At 32.9% G+C, this 21,844-nt stretch overlaps 1 protein-coding gene across 1 annotated transcript; it reads left to right on the top strand.

Annotated features, from left to right (window-relative positions):
* Positions 1-7,458: 7,458 nt before the first annotated feature.
* LOC108905981 (glycine-rich cell wall structural protein-like) lies at positions 7,459-15,680 on the top strand. The gene is made up of 7 exons (XM_018709092.1): positions 7,459-7,485; positions 11,916-12,066; positions 12,179-12,331; positions 12,387-12,586; positions 13,036-13,215; positions 14,235-14,430; positions 15,237-15,680. Exons 1-7 carry the CDS (start codon positions 7,471-7,473, stop codon positions 15,353-15,355), a joined length of 1,014 nt encoding a protein of 337 aa, XP_018564608.1. The 5' UTR covers positions 7,459-7,470; the 3' UTR covers positions 15,356-15,680.
* Positions 15,681-21,844: the final 6,164 nt, after the last annotated feature.

Raw genomic sequence — 21,844 nt, 5'->3', positions numbered from 1 at the left:
CTTTAATTTAATAATTATTATGAAATATCCTTAATTTATATATTACTTTCAATTTCGTAACTTATGTTGCTGAAATTAAGTGTACTTAGACTCTTGAGTGAGAATGTAAATATGTTGATGGCAGAGTACTCGACGGTTGTTAAATAAAAACGAAATCCGGGCTTCCCCGATTCATGCTATTATCATAGACACAATAACCCGTCAATACAAATTTGCTAATTTCACTTGTCCTTGAAACGGGTGCTAAATTGTAAAGAAACTATTCACCTAGTACCGACACCTAGATAATTGAAAGTGCAAGCAAAATTTGAATATTTGTGCTAAGTAAAACAAAGTGACACAAAGGTTTTGGAGAGAGACGTGACTTCCCTGTACGTCGATATAAGGAAGTCGTTTCGTCGTATCGTACGCCCTATTCTACCTCATTAATTTTTATAAAAACTGTCTATAGAAATGCTGATATCTAATTTACTTTCAGTTCATCTATTAGAAACATGTCAATATTTACTAAAGCAATTGTTGCCATTAAATTATAGTACGGTATAGATTTGATGCTTTTGACATAAAAAAGTTAATTTTGGGAGGTAAAGGTTGCCCCAAAATTCACACAAGAAGTAATTTTGAGCAACTGTAACTGCCAAACAATTTTTAAAATAATGCTCAACAACGGAAACGCATTGTTCTTTCGTGTAGCGCTCCATTTTTAATAACCCTGAACTGTCAGCTGTCACACTGTCTTTTTTTTTTTCGTTGGCAACACCTTAGGTACCACACAAATGTCGTAAAATTCAAATCTTGCGTGAATTTTGGGACACTCGATTAGGCCAGGAAATATAGAGTTGGACGCGACTTTTTGTTTCGGCAAGCTGAATTTATCACTATCACTAAATATTATGTACAATAACATATTAGTTTCCACAGTCATAAAAATGGAGGGTAGATTGTTTACAGGGTGATTAATTGTATAACTTTTACGTAAATTCACGTTTTTCGTTTATAACTTTTTTCCGTTAATTTCCACGAGAAAACAGTAAAGTACTATTTTTTGCCTTCAAATACCTACAAAACTAGCCCTCGAGCGTCAAAAAATATTGATTAGATAAAAAGTTATAAACAGAAAAAGTTTATTTATGACTTTTGAATTAAACATTTATAAACTGCGTTATTATTACCAGAACGTTTTGGCATCGCATCCTCTCATTCTCAAAAATAGAATGTATTAATTTTTTTTTTGAAATTCTAGGTACAATTTCAATAATAATAATAATGAATAGAAATGGATTTCTTTTTATGTGTCGCTGTTTCTCAGGTAATTCACATTTTGAGATCTTTTGTTGGTAAAATATTAAATTCCTCCACTTAGTTAATCAACTATTTCTACAAAAACAAATGAATTTCGTTATAGTGACCGGCAGAATTGGGAAAATGGGAAAGTATTATGAAAAAGTGAAACCGCAATCGGAAATTTAACAAAATCATATCTGGTCATTATTAACAAACATATTTCACGAAACCCTCGGAAGATTTTATCTGTTCTTTAATTCGCATTCGCTACATAGCTGGCTGTGGAATTAAGTATGAAAATAATTACAAAAGCGTACAGTTGCATTGGATCTTAGATTAAAGGAAACTGAATTGCTTCAATTCAGAGACACATGCTTTGTATGAATTTCTGAAATGTCAAATCAAATGGTGTGGTGTAGGTGCAGATTAAAATTTATGCGTTTATTATACATGGTGTCCCACCGGGAATTACGTCGATCTATATCTAAGAAAGTACTACTCCGAAAATTTTGAAAAGTTGGCAACATGGCAATGTCCCTGGGGACTTCGACTTCCGGTTATATCGGAAGTCGACACCAACTTCGTTACATTAAATGGGACACCCTATATATTATTACATTTTCGTATTCTACGTGAAATTTGAGGGTCACTTTATTAAATATTCCCTATACCTAGGAGTTATAGATTTTGAGATATTAATTTTTAAAGAAATTTGACAGATGCAAGAGTTAGTGGAGATGCTAGTAACTATTTTCAGGAGAGTGATATTAAGCGGATTTTTGGTACCTGTAAAGGGCACAGGTACCACTACATTAAAGTATACCAACAAATTAAAACATTTAATACTAAGTGTTCCATTTTTGCTGTTACATTTTCATAACTTCAAACAGCTATAACTGTGTTAACTTAAATAGAACACCCTGTACATTTTACTCTGCCGTATGCAGATTAAAATTTCCTTTCAAGCCATATAATAATTGTTATGGTTGCCGTTACTACTTTTAGAGATATTTGCAATTTTCTATTTTTGGGCAGTTGTTCTCGTATGAGACCTGTTGTCAAATTGGCCATGACCAGAAACAATCCAAAAACAATTAAAATGATTTGACATTTGTCAAGTTGGTTGTCAAATTATTGTTGTGTCTGAACAGTTTTTGCCGAAAATTTAAATAATAATGCCTGAGGATCGTACAAATTATACTAATGAGGATTATTTCAATTTGTTTGTTATTTATGGAAAATGTGGCAAAATAATTTCAAGAACATGTAGAGAATCAGCTGCTTTTTTCTAGATATTTTAGTTGTGTTGCCATGTTGGCAAATTTTTAAAATTTTCGGAGCAGTACTTTCCTAGATATCGATCGACGCAGTTCTCGGTGGGACACCCTGTATATTATAGTAATTTACCTTGTCTGTTGATTTTGGATAAAAAACAGGTACTTGAATTTGTTTCCCAGGTTTCAAAGCCCTCTTGTTATTTTTTCTCGTTGTAGAATTTGACAAAAATCGGTGTTATTTTTTTATTTAAAATCTAACTACACCACTAGATTCTGCACCCCCTTAATTGTTTGTACCGAATTTCGCGAAAAATTAATGATTTTTATCATTTCTTTGCACTGGATTTTTGTTTAAGTGTTATATTAAATTTTTACAATACAACTGATTAGATTTAATCAATTGACATCTCAATTAATAACAAATAACGTGAAAAAAAATAGTTCGGTATGATTCTTGTAGATATTGTTATTTTAGCTGATAGACCCTACAGGCTGTTTCAAATTTTGCTAGGAACATTTTCGAAAAAAATATAAAATAAATAACGGCTATATATAAATTGTGAAATTAAAGTTATGTTACTGAATGAAAAATAAATCTGTGAAATCCAACAAATATTTTATTTGATATTTTAACACAAATTCTATATCCCCAAAGGAAATAATCAGATTTAAATCCAGTGATCTAGGGGACCACGGTTGCTTAGGTTGGTTCGTTGTACTTTTTCCTATCCATTCATTTTGATGTTCCCGAAAACTAAACCAAAAAGCACTGGTTGATTTTCAATAAAGTCCANTTAAGCGGATTTTTGGTACCTGTAAAGGGCACAGGTACCACTACATTAAAGTATACCAACAAATTAAAACATTTAATACTAAGTGTTCCATTTTTGCTGTTACATTTTCATAACTTCAAACAGCTATAACTGTGTTAACTTAAATAGAACACCCTGTACTTTTTACTCTGCCGTATGCAGAATTTCCATATAATCATTGTTATGGTTGCCGTTACTACTTTTAGAGATATTTGCAATTTTTTATTTTTGGGCAGTTTTTCTCGTATCAGACCTGCTGTCAAATTGGCCATGACCAGAAACAATCCAAAAACAATTAAAATGATTTGACATTTGTCAAGTTAGTTGTCAAATTATTGTTGTGTTTGAATAATTTTTGCCGAAAATTTAAATAAAAATAAAATAACTACACCACTAGATTCTGCACCCCCTCAATAGTTTGAATTTTTGTTTAACTGTTATATTAAATTTTTACATTATAACTGATGAGTTTTGAATCAATTGGGCATCTCAATAAATTGTGAAATTAAAGTTATGTTACTGAATGAAGAATAAATTTGTGAAATCCAACAAATATTTTATTTGATATTTTAATACAAATTCTATGTCCTTAAAGGAAATAATCAGATTTAAATCTGGTGTTGGTTGGTTCGTTGTACTTTTTCCTATCCATTCATTTTGATATTCCCGAGTTACTAAACCAAAAAGCGGCAATGCTTCGTCTTGTATGAACCTTAAAGGTATAGCGGATCAAGTTGTACATCAAGAAGAACCACTGGTTGATTTTCAATAAAGTCCAAGTATACTTGCCATCTAACCTTAATGGAAGAGAGGACAGTGCAATAACAGTAAGGTAATTTTGAATAGTACCCATCAAAACATTTAGTGAAAATGTTAATAAATTAACTTTCCTCGTTAAGTAAGGATTTTCATATGTCCGTTGATGATTGTTGAGAAAGGACAGGAAAAATTCTCCTCGTATTTAAATAGAATCTGATTTAGAAACAAATAATCTTTAGTTGTTTTCTAAAGTATCCATGACATAAATTTAATCGCTGAGAAAAATCATTTGGCAACAATTCTTGAATATGGTACGGATAAAAGTGACAATGTTTCATAAATCTTTAAAATTGTTTGGTGAATATTAAATAAAACACCAATTTTTTTAATACTTGTTTCATGCGATACTTTTCATACTTTTAAGCATCTACAGATGGGTAGGAAAGCAATGATACTTGGGCAATAGATGTAAAATATGACATCTGACATACGCTTTATAGGTTATAACTCGCTCACATGCCAACAAAGGTGGTGTAACTAATTTAGGTCTTCCAATATCATCACATCAGTAAATTTCACAAAAGTTCCTGTCTCTTGGAGCTGCTGATGGTTGCTTGGGAAAGTTTTTGCACAAGGTAATTCAACTTTCCTAAGCTGCGTTACTGTCAGGAAATCCGTAAACAAGAAGATTACCAAATTATGAAACTAGTAATAACCATAAAACGTTTGTCTTGATTTAAGATGTCAAAATAAATACTATTCCTATTTTTTTTTTTTATTTGCAAAACTTGTTTGTATCCATTATTTCTTCCGTAATTTATTTGAGAGTGTTAAAACCGTTTGTTTTTTAATGAAACTTTAAAGATTTGCTTTCAAATCTTGGAACAATCAGTATCGTGTAATTTTTCTCAATAAATAGCGATGCAAAAAAAAATTGGTAGGTCAGAAATGTTTTCTAGGAGCTATAATAGTGTATCAAATGTCAATAGTCCATCTCTTTCGGTTCCTATTACATAAATAGAAATTAATTACGACATACAGGGTTACAATTTAATTGTCCAACACAGGTGTCTTTCTTATTTTAATAGATACAGAAAGGGTTATATGAGCAAAAATGTGCAAAATTTTATGCCGAATACGGATTTGTTTTTAAATTTAAAAAATTCCGAACAGTTCCGAAGATATTAAAAAGAAATCGATTTTAACTTCTTTCTTTTTTACTCGATTTTTCAAAATTTCGCTGTTTTGATTTTTGCTGTTTTGAAATTTTGATTTTTGTTGTCAGTATTTACGTATCTCTAAAAAAGTGTGATGAGCGGAAGTTAACTATTGTTTTTGTAACGCCATATTGAATATTGATTATAATTATAAGTTCAATAAAAAAGTCATGCAAAGCGTATGAATTTTTTCTATAAATTAATTTAATATTTTCTATTTTTAATACTTTTTAACATAGCGTTCTTTATTTACATAACAATAACAAAAGCAACGAATAAAACGGCATAGATAAAGCAAAACAAAATTAAATGGTAAATTTTAATATTATCACAAATGTTCGAAGCGCATACCATTACTTGGCGGTACAGTTACTTGGCCGCCGAGAAGTCCTGATTTGCTGCCATTGACTTTTTCGTTTATGGTTATGTTAAGGATATCCAAGGCGATACTACAATGAGGAAGAATTAAGAATAATTCACAGGGTAACAATTTTCACACCCAAAAACCAGACCTCACGTGCCCGAAGGTTTCTGGTGCGTAGAATCCGAATTTGGCGTCAGAATTGCTTCTATACGTCACGTTTCCGAGATATACTAACCTAAAAGTGCAAAAAAACATTTTTTTGCTATATTTGAGCTTATATCACAGAGCGAAATTTTTTTTTCTAAAAATGAATCATGCCTTCTAAAACTGCCACTCTTACACTTCAAAACGCTTTTTTCAGATTTGAAATATCTTTTTTATTCGCGGAGATATCATTGAATGAAAGGGGATGGTAAGGGGGTGCTAGCGAGTAAGAGAGGGGTTAAATTCATTTTTTGTAGTCATTTTCGGTTTCAGCGTCCCAAAAAAACATAGAAATACGCATACATATTAATTTTGTACGAAAATTTAAAATTAAACCCCCTTCAGGGGGTGTTAGCGGGAAAACAGGCAATTGAAATCATTTTTCATGGTCATATTCGGTTTCAGCGACCCCAAAAACCTAAGAATAGTGGGGTCTATCTTCTGGTTCATGAAATTGTTTTTTGTGTGCGTCTTTATTATTAATTAAATTATTTATTTATGAAAACCCCATAAACTATACATCGTTATAAAGAGAATTTCCCTTTTCTTATGAGGCAAAAATTCAATATGGCGTCCATAACAAAAAAAAAATAACTATCGCCCACTTTTAGAGATAATACTGACAGCAAAAATTGATTCCTCACATCCTTTAATATCAGATTACACATTTTTGCCATACAATTTTGAAAAACAAGTGAAATATGTCCAAAAAAAGATACAGTACAAGATCAGTTTCCTCCGAATATCTTCGGAACTATTCGGAATTTTCTAAACTAAAAAACGAATCCGTGATCGGCATAGAATTCAGCACATTTTTGCTCATTTATTTTATTATTATTTTCTTTATTATTTTTTGCTCTGTATTTCTTAAAATAAAAAAGATACCTGTATTGGACAATCAAAAAGTTGTAATCCTGTATGTTCAACGGAAATTTGTTTGTTTAAATTAACTGAGGAACCATCTCCTTTACCATGAGAATGTACCATGTAAACTAAAAACTGAAATGCCCGTAAAAAGTCTGTCTTAGTTTAACGATTTGTTAAAACGTCATGCAATTTTTTTTATTTGCGTAATAATGCGTTAATAAAAATAAATATACAACTAAACTATAAACTTACAAATATAATTGCTTCAGTATGTAGCGCATACGGAACGCGATAAACTGCGAATTATTTAAAATTATTAAACTGCAACGTCCTGCTTTGTTTTTTATTCTCGTGCAGAATTATCAAACGTAATATTATTGCGAACAACCTGTGGAACTGTTAGGAAATATCTAGTTTTCGCGAATCACCATACAATAGATCAACCCGAAAAATTATTAAATAACACAAAGCACACATTTGTCCAAATTCACACATTTGGAATTTTCAGCCAAATTGGACCTTATTGTAAAATAGTAAAAGTAATTTTTCTTTTGTGAGGTGAATGTAAAAGCGTTCGGATGCTCCTCTAGTGTGAATCTTCAACGGGCTAGTGGGAGAAAAGACTATTTAAATCAAATGGGATGAACTGTGGGTATCATATGATCAATAGTTAGTGCAATTACAACATGAAACCACTAGTGGTACGTACACAAACAGTTTATTTTTACTTGCGTTTAGAAATTTCGCCCGCCAAACCGTCAGGCGACCGGCACGTAGTGACAGTGAGAGATTGTGTTCGGTTTTTCGTTTTGGATTCGGGTTTAAGGCTTACAAGGGTCAAAATTTGTAAATGATTCGTTCAATTTGTTTTGTTCAAATTATTTTCACAAAATTGATTATTGTATTGGTATTAACTTTATTATTTTTTTTGTCTGAAATGTATATATTACTTTTTCATCGGCTTTTTCTTCGTTGTGTTAAAATGAAGGAAATTCATAGTCAAAAATTATTCCGTGGATTCAAGGCGTTATTAGTTTTTTGTTGGAGAAGTAAAGCATAATTTTTAATCCCTGGAGATTAATCTTGCACGTCATTGTATTCAAATTTGACATATTTGGCCTATGACACAAAAAAATAGATATGTACACTTGACTAAAATTTCTACCTAACTTTCGGGATTAGGTATTGACTGTAATAGATATACATATAGTATAAAATTATTTATTAACATTTAAATAACATATTTCCATATAAAAAAAGGTGCCGCGATATATTGATTGTATTTATGATTGTATTTTATCTTTATGTTGATATATGAATATTTCGTTACATTTTTAAATAAAAATCTTTCCAAAGTTGTAAAGAACTGAACATTTTTTAAATTTTGAATTTTGATGGGTGTAATATCAGCAAAATATTGGAGAAATTTCATACACGTTGAACTATAGACTAATTTAAAATGTTCATCTATACATTAGTATCAAGACAACAAAAAAATTAAGACAAGCATACCTTACACAACTCTTGCTAATTGATTTAAAAAAAGGTAACTAATTACGTATATTATACTAAAAAATTCACATATAGTTTCCCACGATTTCTCTAAAATTCTCACGGTTGATAAGTGATCATTAAACTTGTTCCAAATGTTACAGCTTTTGGGTAGGATCTAAAGCTCCACAATAGTTTTTTGTTAACGATGTAGATGATTAATTACAGTATCCGTTAAAAATTTCTGTGGATTTAGTGAGACTAATCCAGTAAATATACTTTCTATTTCATGTTTGTTTAGTATAAAAATAGATTTGTTCCGAAAATAAATGAAAATGCAGTTCAGTGAGGGTTTCGATTTCATATATCAGCTTAATTTATTAATTATGTAATATACGTGGTATATAATTATAAGTTTAATAGAACTTTAACTTGTTTTTATAACATGAATAAAAAAATTTAAATTACGTTAAAAGAATAATCACTACCACACGCCATAGTTTCGAACCTCAAAATTAAATTTGACTTGAAGTAAAACGTAACAGTTTTTTTGTCTCTTTTATGTACCTTCTATAGAAATATAAGATGTCATATAATATTTATTCTGTTATTGTTATGTTTATGTTATTCCATAACATGACCGCTTTGCTATACATGATGATAAGTTTCCGAATTTTCCGATTCCAATATCTAAAGTGTAGATCTTCAGTAGTCATGTTGTTAGTCAATGAAATAGCATAAAAATTTTGAAAAAGGAAAATAGTACGGTAAAAAAAATTATAATATATAAGCTTTGACACATGTACTTCAAAACTTCCTAAATAGTATTGGTGGAATATTTTCATTGACAAAGTAAAGAATAATAAAATAAATATGCCATGATTTTTTATTTTTCTGGGGGAGGTAGATAAACAAAACAAAAACCCATTTGACTTTAAGTAAATTTGAGTTTCGAAACGTTAATTGTGTTGGAAAGAATTATCTAAGTACTTCCTCAATGTGGCATATTTCTTGTTAGGCAAAACTAAATTTATAAAATCAATGATTAATTCTTTTGGCACAAGGGATCATTTATTAAAAGCAGATCCTCTCAGTGTAATGTCCAAATAATTAAAAATAGTATCAGAAATTACTACAAATAAATAATTACAAACAATTTCATTAAGTGTTTAAGAATGTGATTTATATTTTAAGTCCTCTGTATAGAATGATATAACTACAATCTCCCTTTTTTAGTTGTACAATATATGCATTTAATCTAATCTTGAATATGGGCTCTTTCATATTTTGACATTATCAGTCTTTGGAAATTTACATGAAAATATTTTACTAAAAAAAATTTCCTTATAAAAATTTGGAACAAAGTTATTAAACTATTCCGAATCTTCTACAATTAATTGTTTTTTGTCAAAAATGTTGAAGACTATTGGATACGTGATTTTTTCTACTTTTTTCCGAGGCCAATTTTAATTCCCCATTAATTTTTCGGCGTACATCGTGTATCAACGATATAAACTGTAGGGTACTTCGGAAATAGTGTTATAAATTTTTTAAATAAATAAAAAATATATACGGGGTGATTCAATAATAATTGTACATACGCTAACTGAATAAACCTGGGCTGCAAATATGAAGAACTGACACATAACGCTTAGAAAAAATATGGCTCTTTATAGAGTTACAGGGTGTTTTATTTAAAATTTTTTAAAACATTATTGCCCATTACTTCAACCTTGTTGGATATCTCCCTATCATAATTGGCATAAAGTTTAGAGACTTTAGAACATATTAAAAAATGTTACAAAATCGTTCATGGCTACTACCAGAGGCGTACGACAGGGGTAGAGGGGCAGCTTGCCATTCCTAACTTTTACGCCACTGGCGGAATTTTTATTTTGGTACAATTTTTCAATTCTTCAATACCTTATATGCAATTAACCTACTATTCCTTCATAGCAGTAAAGTCATTATTTCTCGAATCATTTTTATTTTATGTAATTTATTTGTTATATTACTATTATTGTTATTATTGTTATTCAAGTCGGTGTTTTCTGCCATGGGATTGCATTGCATTAGTTGAATTATCAAACAGGGTTAAAGTAATGGGCAAAAATAATTTAAAATTTTTTAAATAAAACACCCTGTAACTCCGTAAGAAGCCATATTTTTACCAAAGCGTTATGTGTCAATTCTTCATATTTTCAGTCCAAGATTATCCAGTTAGTGTATGTACGTACAGTTATTAATGAATCACCCTATATATGAAAAAAAACTGGTACAAAAATCAGTGGCGCCTCTTAACTTTCATACCAGGGAGGGCTATGCGCTACTCCCACTCCGTCTTCCACTGCTGCATGACGGTAACCGTGACCACCGCTGTAAACACTTTACAGACGTAGGAGCGAGCTAACATGTAAACTAAATTTTGAATTAAATTTTTTTACTATGAAAATTTCTATCGGGGCACCGCCTCAGAGCCGCCACTGACAAAAACGCATATGTATGTCGCGCGTACGTTACTTAAACAAACCGTCTTGCACAAAATTCACTCAGTATTCCCCTGCGCTCGTCTAACGCTTTCTGTGAGCGCGTCTAGCCGTGAATAGCTAAAAGGTCGCCATAGCGGAGGTCACCGGAAGTGGGTGATCGCCAGAAGAAAGTCCTTATTCGGTCCTTGTCGAATCCACTTAATTGCCGATGGCGCTCGACGGAATAATGCATTAGAATTTCTCTTGCGGTGCGTGTTCCCGCAATCATCTCCGTTGACAATGAGATGGACGGCATTAGTAAAAGTAAGAACGTCTTGTAATTATCCACGCAAGTGATTTTCACTTCGATTAGAAACGTCGGCGGTGTCATCTGCCCGCCGTTGATGCGGCCTACAAAGTAGTGATACCTCGCCCCCTCCCCCACATAACTCTTGAGTTCCGGATAAACCTTTTAATAGAACGAGATTACTACTTTCTCAGGGACAACACTAGAAAATTTTCACTTGAAGGCGAAACCCAACCACTGACGCGTTATCGCCTAGTGACATCATTACTAGTGGTTCTAATCGCAAATACCAGATGAATCGATAATTTCAGTAAATATTACAAGATTAATTACATCGTAAAATACAATTTTAAATAATTTCATATATGTATAATCTGTTTGATTAGAAAAAAAAAAACGATGTGCATTGCACTTGTTCTTTATTTCTATCTGAAGGGAATAGAAAAAATGAGCCTATAATTCAAGTTTTTTGATTTACATTTAAAGGACATATGTATGTAGATATTAATGACAGTATGTACTCGTATGTATTTTCAAGTAATTTTGCAGAGATTTAAATAAAGGAAAATATATATTTATTTAATATCAGAGTACTTTATATTTATTTTATTTCACAGAACTTTCAAATACGTTAATACATATCGTTCGCTTCTATTCCCTTTATCGAATGACATATCCGATGAAATGACGTCACTCCAAAAGCGTTGAGGCTTTGTAATCTAAGTGGTGACGTTCTATACAATTAAATTGTCGGTATGCAATTAAGTTTAATGTTTAGCTGCCTTTCGAATCGTTTTTACTTTGCAAACTGGACTAGGTATTGGCTTTCTGACTATTTCATTCCCGAAAATTAATTTTTTTACAGTTACTGTCCACTTTGGTGGCACTGGCCTCTGCCAAACCTGAAGCTGGCTACAGCTATAGCCCCCCGTCTAGTTCGTACGGAGCTCCATCCGGCGGCGGTGGAGGTGGATTCTCTAGCTCTGGAGGCGGCTTCGGAGGAGGAATAGGCGGAGGTTAGTATCTGCATACAGAAGTCTAACTAACTCAGGTCTGGAACGTAAAGTGGAAGGTTCCATTTCAATAACTTTATCTGTAATCGTTACCAAGTTACGTGATTACTTTCAGGTGGCGGCGGATTCGGAGGCGGTGGCTTCGGTGGAGGCGGATTCGGAGGCGGTGGCATCGGAGGCGGCGGTCTCGGAGGCGGCGGTCTCGGAGGCGGCGGTCTCGGAGGCGGCGGCGGCGGATTCGGAGGCGGCGGCGGTGGATTCGGAGGAGGTAAGTGCAATTTTATGCGAAGATGTGTGGGTTTTTAGCACTATTAACATTTTAGGTCTTGGAGGAGGCTTCGGAGGAGGCGGCGGCGGCGGCGGCGGTGGAGGTGGTGGATTCGGAGGTGGTTTCGGCGGCGGCACCACCGTCCAGAAACACATCTACGTGCATGTTCCTCCACCAGAACCTGAGGAGTTCAGGCCGCAAAGACCCATCTCTGTTGGACAGGCACAGAAGCACTACAAGATCATCTTCATCAAGGTAAATGTTTCAGAATTGTAAACCAACATATTCAAAGGCTTGGAAAAATATTAAAATTCCAGTTTCTTGAAATCATCCTCTATTTAGTCCCTCTTTATGACTTTTCTAAACCAAATTAATTCCTTTCTTTCCCGTAATTCCATTTATCCTTTATTACTCTTCATTTTGTAGTCATCTGTATCTTTAGTGCATACAATTTATTACCAGTACTCTTTCGTTTTCAATACATTTAATAAATTCTATGAATTTGTATCTTTTCTTGAATATCTACTGCTTCAAAACCCGTAACAATGTTATTTAATCTTCCTGTGATTTTCTTGACAATACCAACAACTTTTCCTACTTCATTTCTTTAACTCATTGCTAAACATACCTCTAAGACTTCAAATGATATTACATTTAATCTTTCAATTTTTTCATTGGTTTTTACAATACCATTTTTTTTTCAGGCACCAAGTGCACCAACCCCAACTGCTCCAATAATCCCAGTACAACCACAGAACGAAGAAAAGACCCTAGTCTACGTCTTGGTTAAGAAACCAGAAGACGCACCAGAAATCAATATTCCAACTCCAGCACCGACGCAGCCTAGCAAACCTGAGGTCTACTTCATCAGATACAAGACTCAGGTAAGATTTGTCCATTCCGTACATCGATATGTTCACTTTCAACGCTTGAATTAGTATTTCTCTTACTATTTTCTTCCAGCTTCTTGTTATTTCTTGTGAGTTGAAAATATCACCGGATATTATAATTATAAATGATTATTTCAACACAAAAAAAAGTCAAATTAACTTTCAACCGGAAGATGAGGAGCCCCGAGTCGGTTCCTTGCGGAACACTTCCGGAAGCCGCGCTAACGATATTGTTGAAGCAATTGTACTGTATAAGGTCAAAATAACTTAATTCTTACTCTCTATGTTCCTGCGGCACCTAATCTTGTACTTTCATCATGTCGTGACCTCTTCTACATCGAGATACAGGAAAAAAATAAATAAGTCGGCGGTATTTCACAAAGGAAAGTGCAGGGTTTACTTTCTCTGCCAGCAGATGTGCCGAGAAAACAAGGATGGCACTCTTTCTCAGATCAAAAGTAAATTCAATTAGTAATTGTTCGAAATGGCAAAACATGTTTTATGGCCTTAAAAAAACCACAAATTTATGCGAGATCAACTTTTATTCCTAATATATTCTAAAGCTTTAACAAAAAACTTGGTAGCTTATATAATTTAATGTAAATTTGATATTTAAATATCTTATTAACTTATATTTTGACTTACAATGTCTGACTTACAATCCATGTAAAACTACTATTTCTGCAAAATTTTACAAAACAGTTTCAATGTATCATCAATTTACTTTACTTACTTTAACTTGACAGTAAATTTTGATATATTCCTTGAAATACATTATATTCCGTCATAGAAACAGTTCTTGCAGTGTACCTCGAAAGAAATCTATAAGCGGATGCAGAATATAAAAAGACTATTTCTCTCAGTGTAGCAGGTACATACGGACCACATTTTTACGAAAGTTTCATCTGCTTAAACATATGGCGATGCGAGACATTGCATATGCTCATTTTTTATCGACACACTGTTCTGAATAACACTTGCAAAGACATTATACCGCGATTTTGTTCCAACAGACTTCCGGAGGCGGCGGAGGTTTCGGTGGTGGCGGCGGCGGCGGAGGCGGTGGTTTTGGAGGTGGTATTGGAGGTGGACTCGGAGGCGGACTCGGAGGCGGACTTGGAGGTGGACTGGGAGGCGGACTTGGAGGTGGACTGGGAGGTGGAATTGGAGGTGGAATTGGCGGTGGCATTGGAGGAGGAATTGGAGGTGGTAAGTGTCAATTTTTAAGCATTTTTTGATGCAGTGTGTTAATTTGAGAAAAGTTGCGCAGTTACTTGCCCAAGAAGTGTCTGAGTTACGTTTCCAATAATCTTTCCTAATAATCATTTTTGTTTTTTAAAATATTTTTATTTTTCGAGTATTTTCCCTTAAATCTGATTTCATATTTTCATTTGTTCATATTTATTTCACGAGTTTTTTTATATGAATTATACAGTAAGTTAAATGTTGAAAATTTGCCCAATTCTTATTCTTAATTTTGTTATTTTATTATAAATATACGTTCAACGTTGAAATTATTTGACAAATTTCATTCAACATTCATTTTTTTAAGTCTTCAGACAAAAGTTTGATGAAATAAATTACTTAAATTTAATTTCACGCAACTACTATACTTGTGTCTGTAAACAACGGATTTCTTCTCTTTTTTGTTTTAAATAATGAAAATAACAAGATAGCATCTTAATTCTAAACCTGTTTTTTGTTACATAAAAATTGTGAATTTAAAATTGTTGTTACATATCTGGGCCATGATAGTTGTAATTATAATCAGACAAGATCTCTTTTGTAACTCATTACTTTGCACATGGTACAACTTATATGTTTACCCAAAATTTAATAACAGTTCTGTCATAAATTAATAAAAAGTTATAGTGCAGTTTGGATTAAACTGTCTTTTCTTCATGTGATTCGTATTCTTGACCACTACTCTGACGTCACGAATTTAGCACTCTGGCCTATTTGTATCGATATTGCTTGGTGTGTCGCAGCTATTACACGAACTAAATCTGTTGCAGGACTCGGTGATGGACACGGAGGCGGTATCGGTGGAGGTATCGGAGGCGGCCATGGAGGCGGTGGCGGCGGTGTATCCACAAGCTACGGACCCCCCGGCAAAACCGGTGGCCCCTACTAGGCACTTACTAAGTTACCTCCGCGACGGCTGAGCATCCTCTTCGGTCGTCGCAACTCCCCCCACCTAAAAAAAAAGATGAAACGGTGATGCCGATTCGTCCGGAATTTCCCCAGAAATCGGGACGAGTCATTCCCGTGCGGCGTTTTCGATAAAATTGTGGAATTCTGTGTTTAAAGACTAAAAAAAGTTCGCCGTATCATTTGGGAGGATTTTGTAGTTTTATCGGGAGCGTTTCATGTTGTAAATATCGTGCAATATATTAATGTTACATATTTTATATTTTTGTATATTTTTTGTATGAATACGGTGACAAATAAATGTATTTTTTTAGTATAATTTTCAGTCTTTCCATAATACCCTGCAAATATAGGTACACACTGGCTTTAAAAATGGATCAGTTTATCAGTTGAAAACTAGGAAATGTCAGGAAATATTGTGATGTATATAATCAGTAATTTCATCAGCAAGTTGTTACTAGTGGAGTGCCACAAGGGTCTGTTTTAGACCCTATATTTTTATTATCTACAGTATGTCCACGGTTAGAGTGGAAAAGAGGGAAAATATTTTTATTTTTCATTTTACGAGAAAAAGGCGTTCTTGCTTGTCTTGCATGGAGAACTTTCATCTTGCAGGGTGATCAGAAAATCGATAAAGAATAAACTGCCATTGTTTTTAATAATACAGAAATATGTTATTAAGGGAAGTTGATTAGAATTAAAATTTATATTATAATTTCAATTTGTGTATGAATCGGCCTACTTTGATAGAAGCGGACAGTAAACAATTTTTATTGTCATTTTACGAGACTAAATTTTTCCTTGTCTTTAAAATAGCTTTAAAATGTCATTTAAAGATAAGCAAAAATTTTAATCAAGAATGCCTTTTTCTCGTAATGTGAGCAAAAATTTTTTACTGTCCGTTTCTATCAAAGTAGGCCGATTCATACACAAATTGAAATTGTACCTAATATAAATTTCAATTCTAAGCAACTTTCCTTAATAATATATTTCTGTATTGTTAGAAACAGAGGCAGTTTATTCTCGAATAAATTTTATATTTACCGATTTTCTGATCACCCTGTACTTGCAAGATAAAAGTTCTCCAAGTCAATCGCATTTCAAATACAAGCAAAAATTTTAAGCAAAAATGCCTTTTTCTCGTAAAATGAAAAATAAAAAATATTTTCCCTCTTTTTCATGTTAACCGTGGACATACTGTATACCTTGGTTTGAAAAAGATCTCAATCAGTGGAAGTCACTTTTACGCTGATAATTTTAAACATTTTAGACATTTTAAACATTATTTTAAATTTTTATTTTTAAATTAAAAATTTTTAAAAATGTTTAAAATTTTTAACAATTCAAGTAAATTCTAATAAATAAATAAATTCTATCAATTCTTTAAAATATAAAATTATATTATTTGAAAGACCTTTTAGAATTTGGTAGAAATCGATCATCGATATCTTCAATATTTCCTTCAGAGAATTCTTTTTTTTTTTAGTCAGTTTTAAAAATTATAATCAGACGCGTTTACAAAAAATATTTGCGCTTCTTCCTGCAGCCAGGTTCTATTCACGTTTCATAGCACTACGACCTTATCAGGTCTATTGTGTGCCCCACAGCTCAAACCTAAGCAAGTAGCTTTGTCCTTTTAACAAAGTCCAAAAGCTTCCTTGCCGACAATTCTCTCAGCTCCTTGGGTTCTTGAAAGGGTTTTCCCAGGAGCGTCATTCTACTACATGTGTGCAAATATGAAGAGAGATTTCATCCGTCAAGTCACATTCTTGACAGACCGGACTACCTATAAGCCGTGGCTTGTATAGATCTTTCCTAACGTTACAGTGTCCCGTTAAGTACAGTCACTTTCCTGAACCGAATTTTATTCAAGTTGAGCAACTCATTTGTGGTCCAGTATTTTCCATGTTCTGACTCTGTCCATTTGCCCAGAGCGCTTCCACACTAGGAGATGTGCCAATGAAATTTATTTTGATCCCTTCCTAGCAAGTTCATCCGCTTTCCCATTTCCGTCAATGCCTTTATATCCTGGCATTCAACACAATCTAACTGTATTAGTAAACTTACCTTGTGTGTGTCTAAAGCCTTAATTGCTTGCCATTATCGCAAAAATTCTACTTGAAATACAGTGGAAAACCTCCCCAGACTGTAGCTTGCACTCGATCTGGGTGTCTGGCTCCATCTTTCCACGGTTTCAAACTTTTCCCCCCATTTGCTCTGATCCTCTACTCCAGTCTTGAATGGATTATGGAAGTGAAACCTTGGAACCATCTTGTCGGATACCATCCGCAGAGCTGGTCTATAATCCTAGAATAGAAACTACCTTTCCAGTCGTTATTGTACCTGAGTCAGTATGTTACTAACCACACTTCTCTTTTCACCACTATATGAAGCAGTGGCAGATTTAGCGTGACTTCCAGCAGAACTGCCTCATGGTCATGACATCACTCCCATTATACCCAAACAAGCCAATCTAGGGCTTTTATTCAGTTTTTCCCTCGCTGTGGTCTATCATGTCTTTTGCCACCATACCACAGCGCCATAAAATATCCTATAATTGGTCTTACTATCGATGCACGAGTATTCATCCAGTATGATATCCTTGGCTTCAATCCTCAGGTTTTACTGATAAGGAGACGACTTACACACAGCGTCTGCTTCGCCTTACTTACTACTTTTTCCAAGTGTGAATTCCAGGTAAGCTTGTCATCCAGTATCAGTCCTAGATATTTTACTTCCCTGGAAAGATGAATACACCTCTCCCCTAATATAGGTTCAGAGAGTCCGGTCAAAAGACACCGCATAAAAGAAATGGAAAAGGGGGTACAGTCAAATGGACTGAAAATCTAGTACGCTGTACTTCCTGACATTACGATAAAAAATCCTCATAGTCAGGAATATCGGTATCCAATCTGTCATAGTTGAGAGTATCATATGGCATAAGGAATTGTTTAACGTTACTCTAATGTATTCGGACATATCAACAAGTGTGTTGATAAGGGTGTGGAGAGTGCTCCCTCTCTTACACATGCGTATGTGTACCATACAATCATACTCTCGTCCCACCCACCCATCCTTATTAATACTTCTCCAATTTTTTCACCAAAGGGAGGGTCATAGTTGACTATATGACGTTAAATTATAAAATGAATGCGACAAGCTTTTAATTCTGTGTCACGAGACCTATGTCTAACAAAAAAAATTCGATAAAATTGGTCAATAAATAAAAAAGTTGTGATGTGATGGTGTCAAGCACACTCTATATGTAAAGCAAATTAGAAATATTTAATCGAGTGATAATTATTAAAAGATAAAAGTTTTATATCCCTTGTCTTAAATTTGCTATGTAACAAGTTTTTTCTAGCACAATCAGCTCACCTTCTCTTCAAGTTACCTTGGAGCAAATAGAAGGAAAATGTTATGTGGAAATTCACAGAAATAAATATATAATTTCTTGTTTCCTTTTCAACCTACCATAAACAAACAAAAGTATTTTTCCGAAGAATAATTTGAATATAAGCATGATATATTTGAAATTCGTACATATTTATTAGTTTTCACACCATTTACCACAACTTTTACATAGATGAAGGATAAAAAATAATTAAGGAAATTAGAATATAATTATTTCAGCTTGTGTACGTTCTAATAATATGTAAAGCTATTTATAAAAAAAAACAGTACGTACAGTAAATATAATAAGGGTATTTAATTATAAAACTAAAAATGGAACTTAGAGTCTATATATTTTTTCCCCATAAAAATACACATATTTGAATGCCTAGGCATACGAATTTTAGAGAAATAAATAGTGGGCTTTAAATTTGATTTACTATCAAGTATGCTGATTAAGACTTATTGCAACAATAACAATGTCTCAGTGGTAACGACGTTCAATAAAAGAATATCGCGCATCGTTTTGCAAAGTTGTACAAAAGCGTTGTGAAAACCGTGAATTTTAAGTGAGTTTGTGCAATGTTATGTGTTTTATGGGCGAAATTTAAAGGTAGGTAGCTACTATTACTACATAATTTGTAAATTTACAGTTTCCGTTTACCTAAATATTATCGAATTACATAGGATTATTTCCACATTTTACATGTTTATCATTACATTTAAGTATTTCGTAGCGTTTGAATATAGTAAAGGAGATATGAAATGCCGGGTGTATTAGTAATCGGCTACTAATCCGCAAATAAGATTGACATAGTTTATAATAATTGTTGAATAAAACATTGTATTCATTACCATAACCTTAAATTCCGAAAAAGAAACATAACAATTGTAACTATAAAAATAATTTTATAATCCATATTTCATTTTACCACGTTGGATTTTAAATCTCAGATTTGAATTGTTGTACCTACTGCAGACAGTCAGCCATTGGCATACGCAAGGGAGTAAGGGAGAATGATAAGAATTCTTGTATGTTTTCCCTTGTTGAAACAAAATCGAGTTTTTTTGTGCGTAATAATAATATATACATATTTTAATTATTAACAGTCTCAAATATGTTTCTGGACAATTAAAATTCAGTTTAAAAAATAAATAATAAACAACAAATACCGTGACTACATGTAGTACTGGTTGCATGCATCTAGTGACTAAAAGCCGACAGTTTTTATCATAAGCAATTTATAGCAAATAAAATATCAGAATACATCATCTCCTTTTAGGTAATAACAAAACGTACTATTTAGTAGTTATACCGTAGAACAATGACTTTTCTTTCTGCTGTATCTGATGAGATACAGATGTATGCTGTATCCTGATGGGTTTTTAAACGTGTTCATTATTTTGAAGAAAACAACTTCTCTGTGGACTGATGCTCATAACCAGCATAAAACACCTCATCGATAGATAGATATCAAAATCAAAATAACAGTTCATGATTCGTCAGTGGTCTGACATATAACATATTAATTAGAACTAGTGAGTCCGAAACCGGTATATATGTCTGGGTGTTCTTTACTGGTATATATCTGATGGATTCGGTTGACGAACGATTCTAATTGTTTATAAAATCTTGCAGGGTATCAATAATGATCGAGGCATTAATTCGACAATTTTGGGGGCTTTATCGTGACACCCTGGTTTTTTTCTTGTCTTATCTGTCTTTTGTTCTAACATTCTTATAAGTAAGTAGGTAGTAAGTGTAAAAAATTACTAAATATTTTTGAAATTACTATTTGTTCCATTTTACTATTTATAAAACATTGAATACGTGGTTGCATATTCGTCAAGACAAGAGTCTGCATAATATGCAGGTACTTATATAAGGTTTGTATGTAGTATTGGTTATTTATTAATAATTTAAATTCTCTAAGATAAAAATTAAAAATAGTATGAATTATCAAATTTTATACCTATGTGTTTGTAGGCAGAGACTATTTGAATATTTTTTATTGTCTTCCGAAATTTTGTTGTCAAAACTATTCAAACAAGACATATGAGAATTTTGATACAGTCGGTCATTATTCAGCATTTTAGAGAATATCATAGAAAATATAGTATTAATATTAAGTTTTCTATGGAGAATATACATATAAAAATTTAATCAAAAATCCATGACTTGGAATAATTTAATAATAGCTTCCCCTGTTGATAAAATCTGCTATTGAGAAGATAGGTAAACCGATTATTTTTTTATACACAGGGTAACGGTGACAATATTTTTAAAAGAAAATAAAATTTTGATATGAACCTCTTCCTGATACGGAGTTATCAAGTTTCATTTTTTTATTTTCTCCAACTAATGGAGATACTGAAATTAAATTTGAAACAAATCATAGCCTAAGAGCTGGCGTGATTTTTTTCCCATTATTTGTACCAAAGGATAAGCACATTAATGTTGAAATATGGTTCAAAGTGAGCAAATGTCGCTACGTCTGCTGTTGCAAACCGGTAGCGTTTAGCCGGAGGCGGCTACTCAAATTTGCTTTTTTTCAAAAACTCCTTGATTGTACTACAAATCATCTGCATACTATAAACTTCGGATTTAGGAATACAATTTGACCACAAAAGTGAAATGACATCAGACGCTATTTTAGCAATCCTGCATGACGGTCTAATAAAGCTTTTTATTTCCGTGGCATTCAAAAAAATGTGGCAGCAGATTAACGAGCATGCGTTGTATACTAACATTGCTTAACATTATTATTAACATTTTTGATAAAATATTAAATCAAATGTAGAGTTTTCTTATATACAAGGTGTCTCATAATTAGTGTCCAATAATTTACCCCTTGATTATATTGCCGAAAATAAGAATATTTTTTCAAATAAACATGGGTTAAGAAATGTTTCTTGGGAGCTACACCCCCTAAATGGGGCCTCAAAAAATACATTTTTTATAAATATTTTCAAAACGGGTTAAAGGAAAATTATGAATTTTGACACCATTAAAAGTCGAAGTAAACCATCATAAAATTTTTCAAAAATTTTAGTCAGAGGCGTCTTAACTGGGGGGTGG

This window comes from Anoplophora glabripennis, unplaced genomic scaffold, assembly GCF_000390285.2.
Source record: "Anoplophora glabripennis isolate ALB-LARVAE unplaced genomic scaffold, Agla_2.0 scaffold242, whole genome shotgun sequence".
Lineage (NCBI taxonomy): Eukaryota > Metazoa > Arthropoda > Insecta > Coleoptera > Cerambycidae > Anoplophora > Anoplophora glabripennis.
This window is presented reverse-complemented; position numbering and strand designations above follow the sequence as displayed.

Coding starts and splice junctions, on each gene's coding strand:
- LOC108905981 (XM_018709092.1), top strand. Junction 12,067..12,178: donor CGGAGGAGGAATAGGCGGAG/GTTAGTATCTGC, acceptor GATTACTTTCAG/GTGGCGGCGGATTCGGAGGC. Junction 14,431..15,236: donor TGGAGGAGGAATTGGAGGTG/GTAAGTGTCAAT, acceptor AATCTGTTGCAG/GACTCGGTGATGGACACGGA.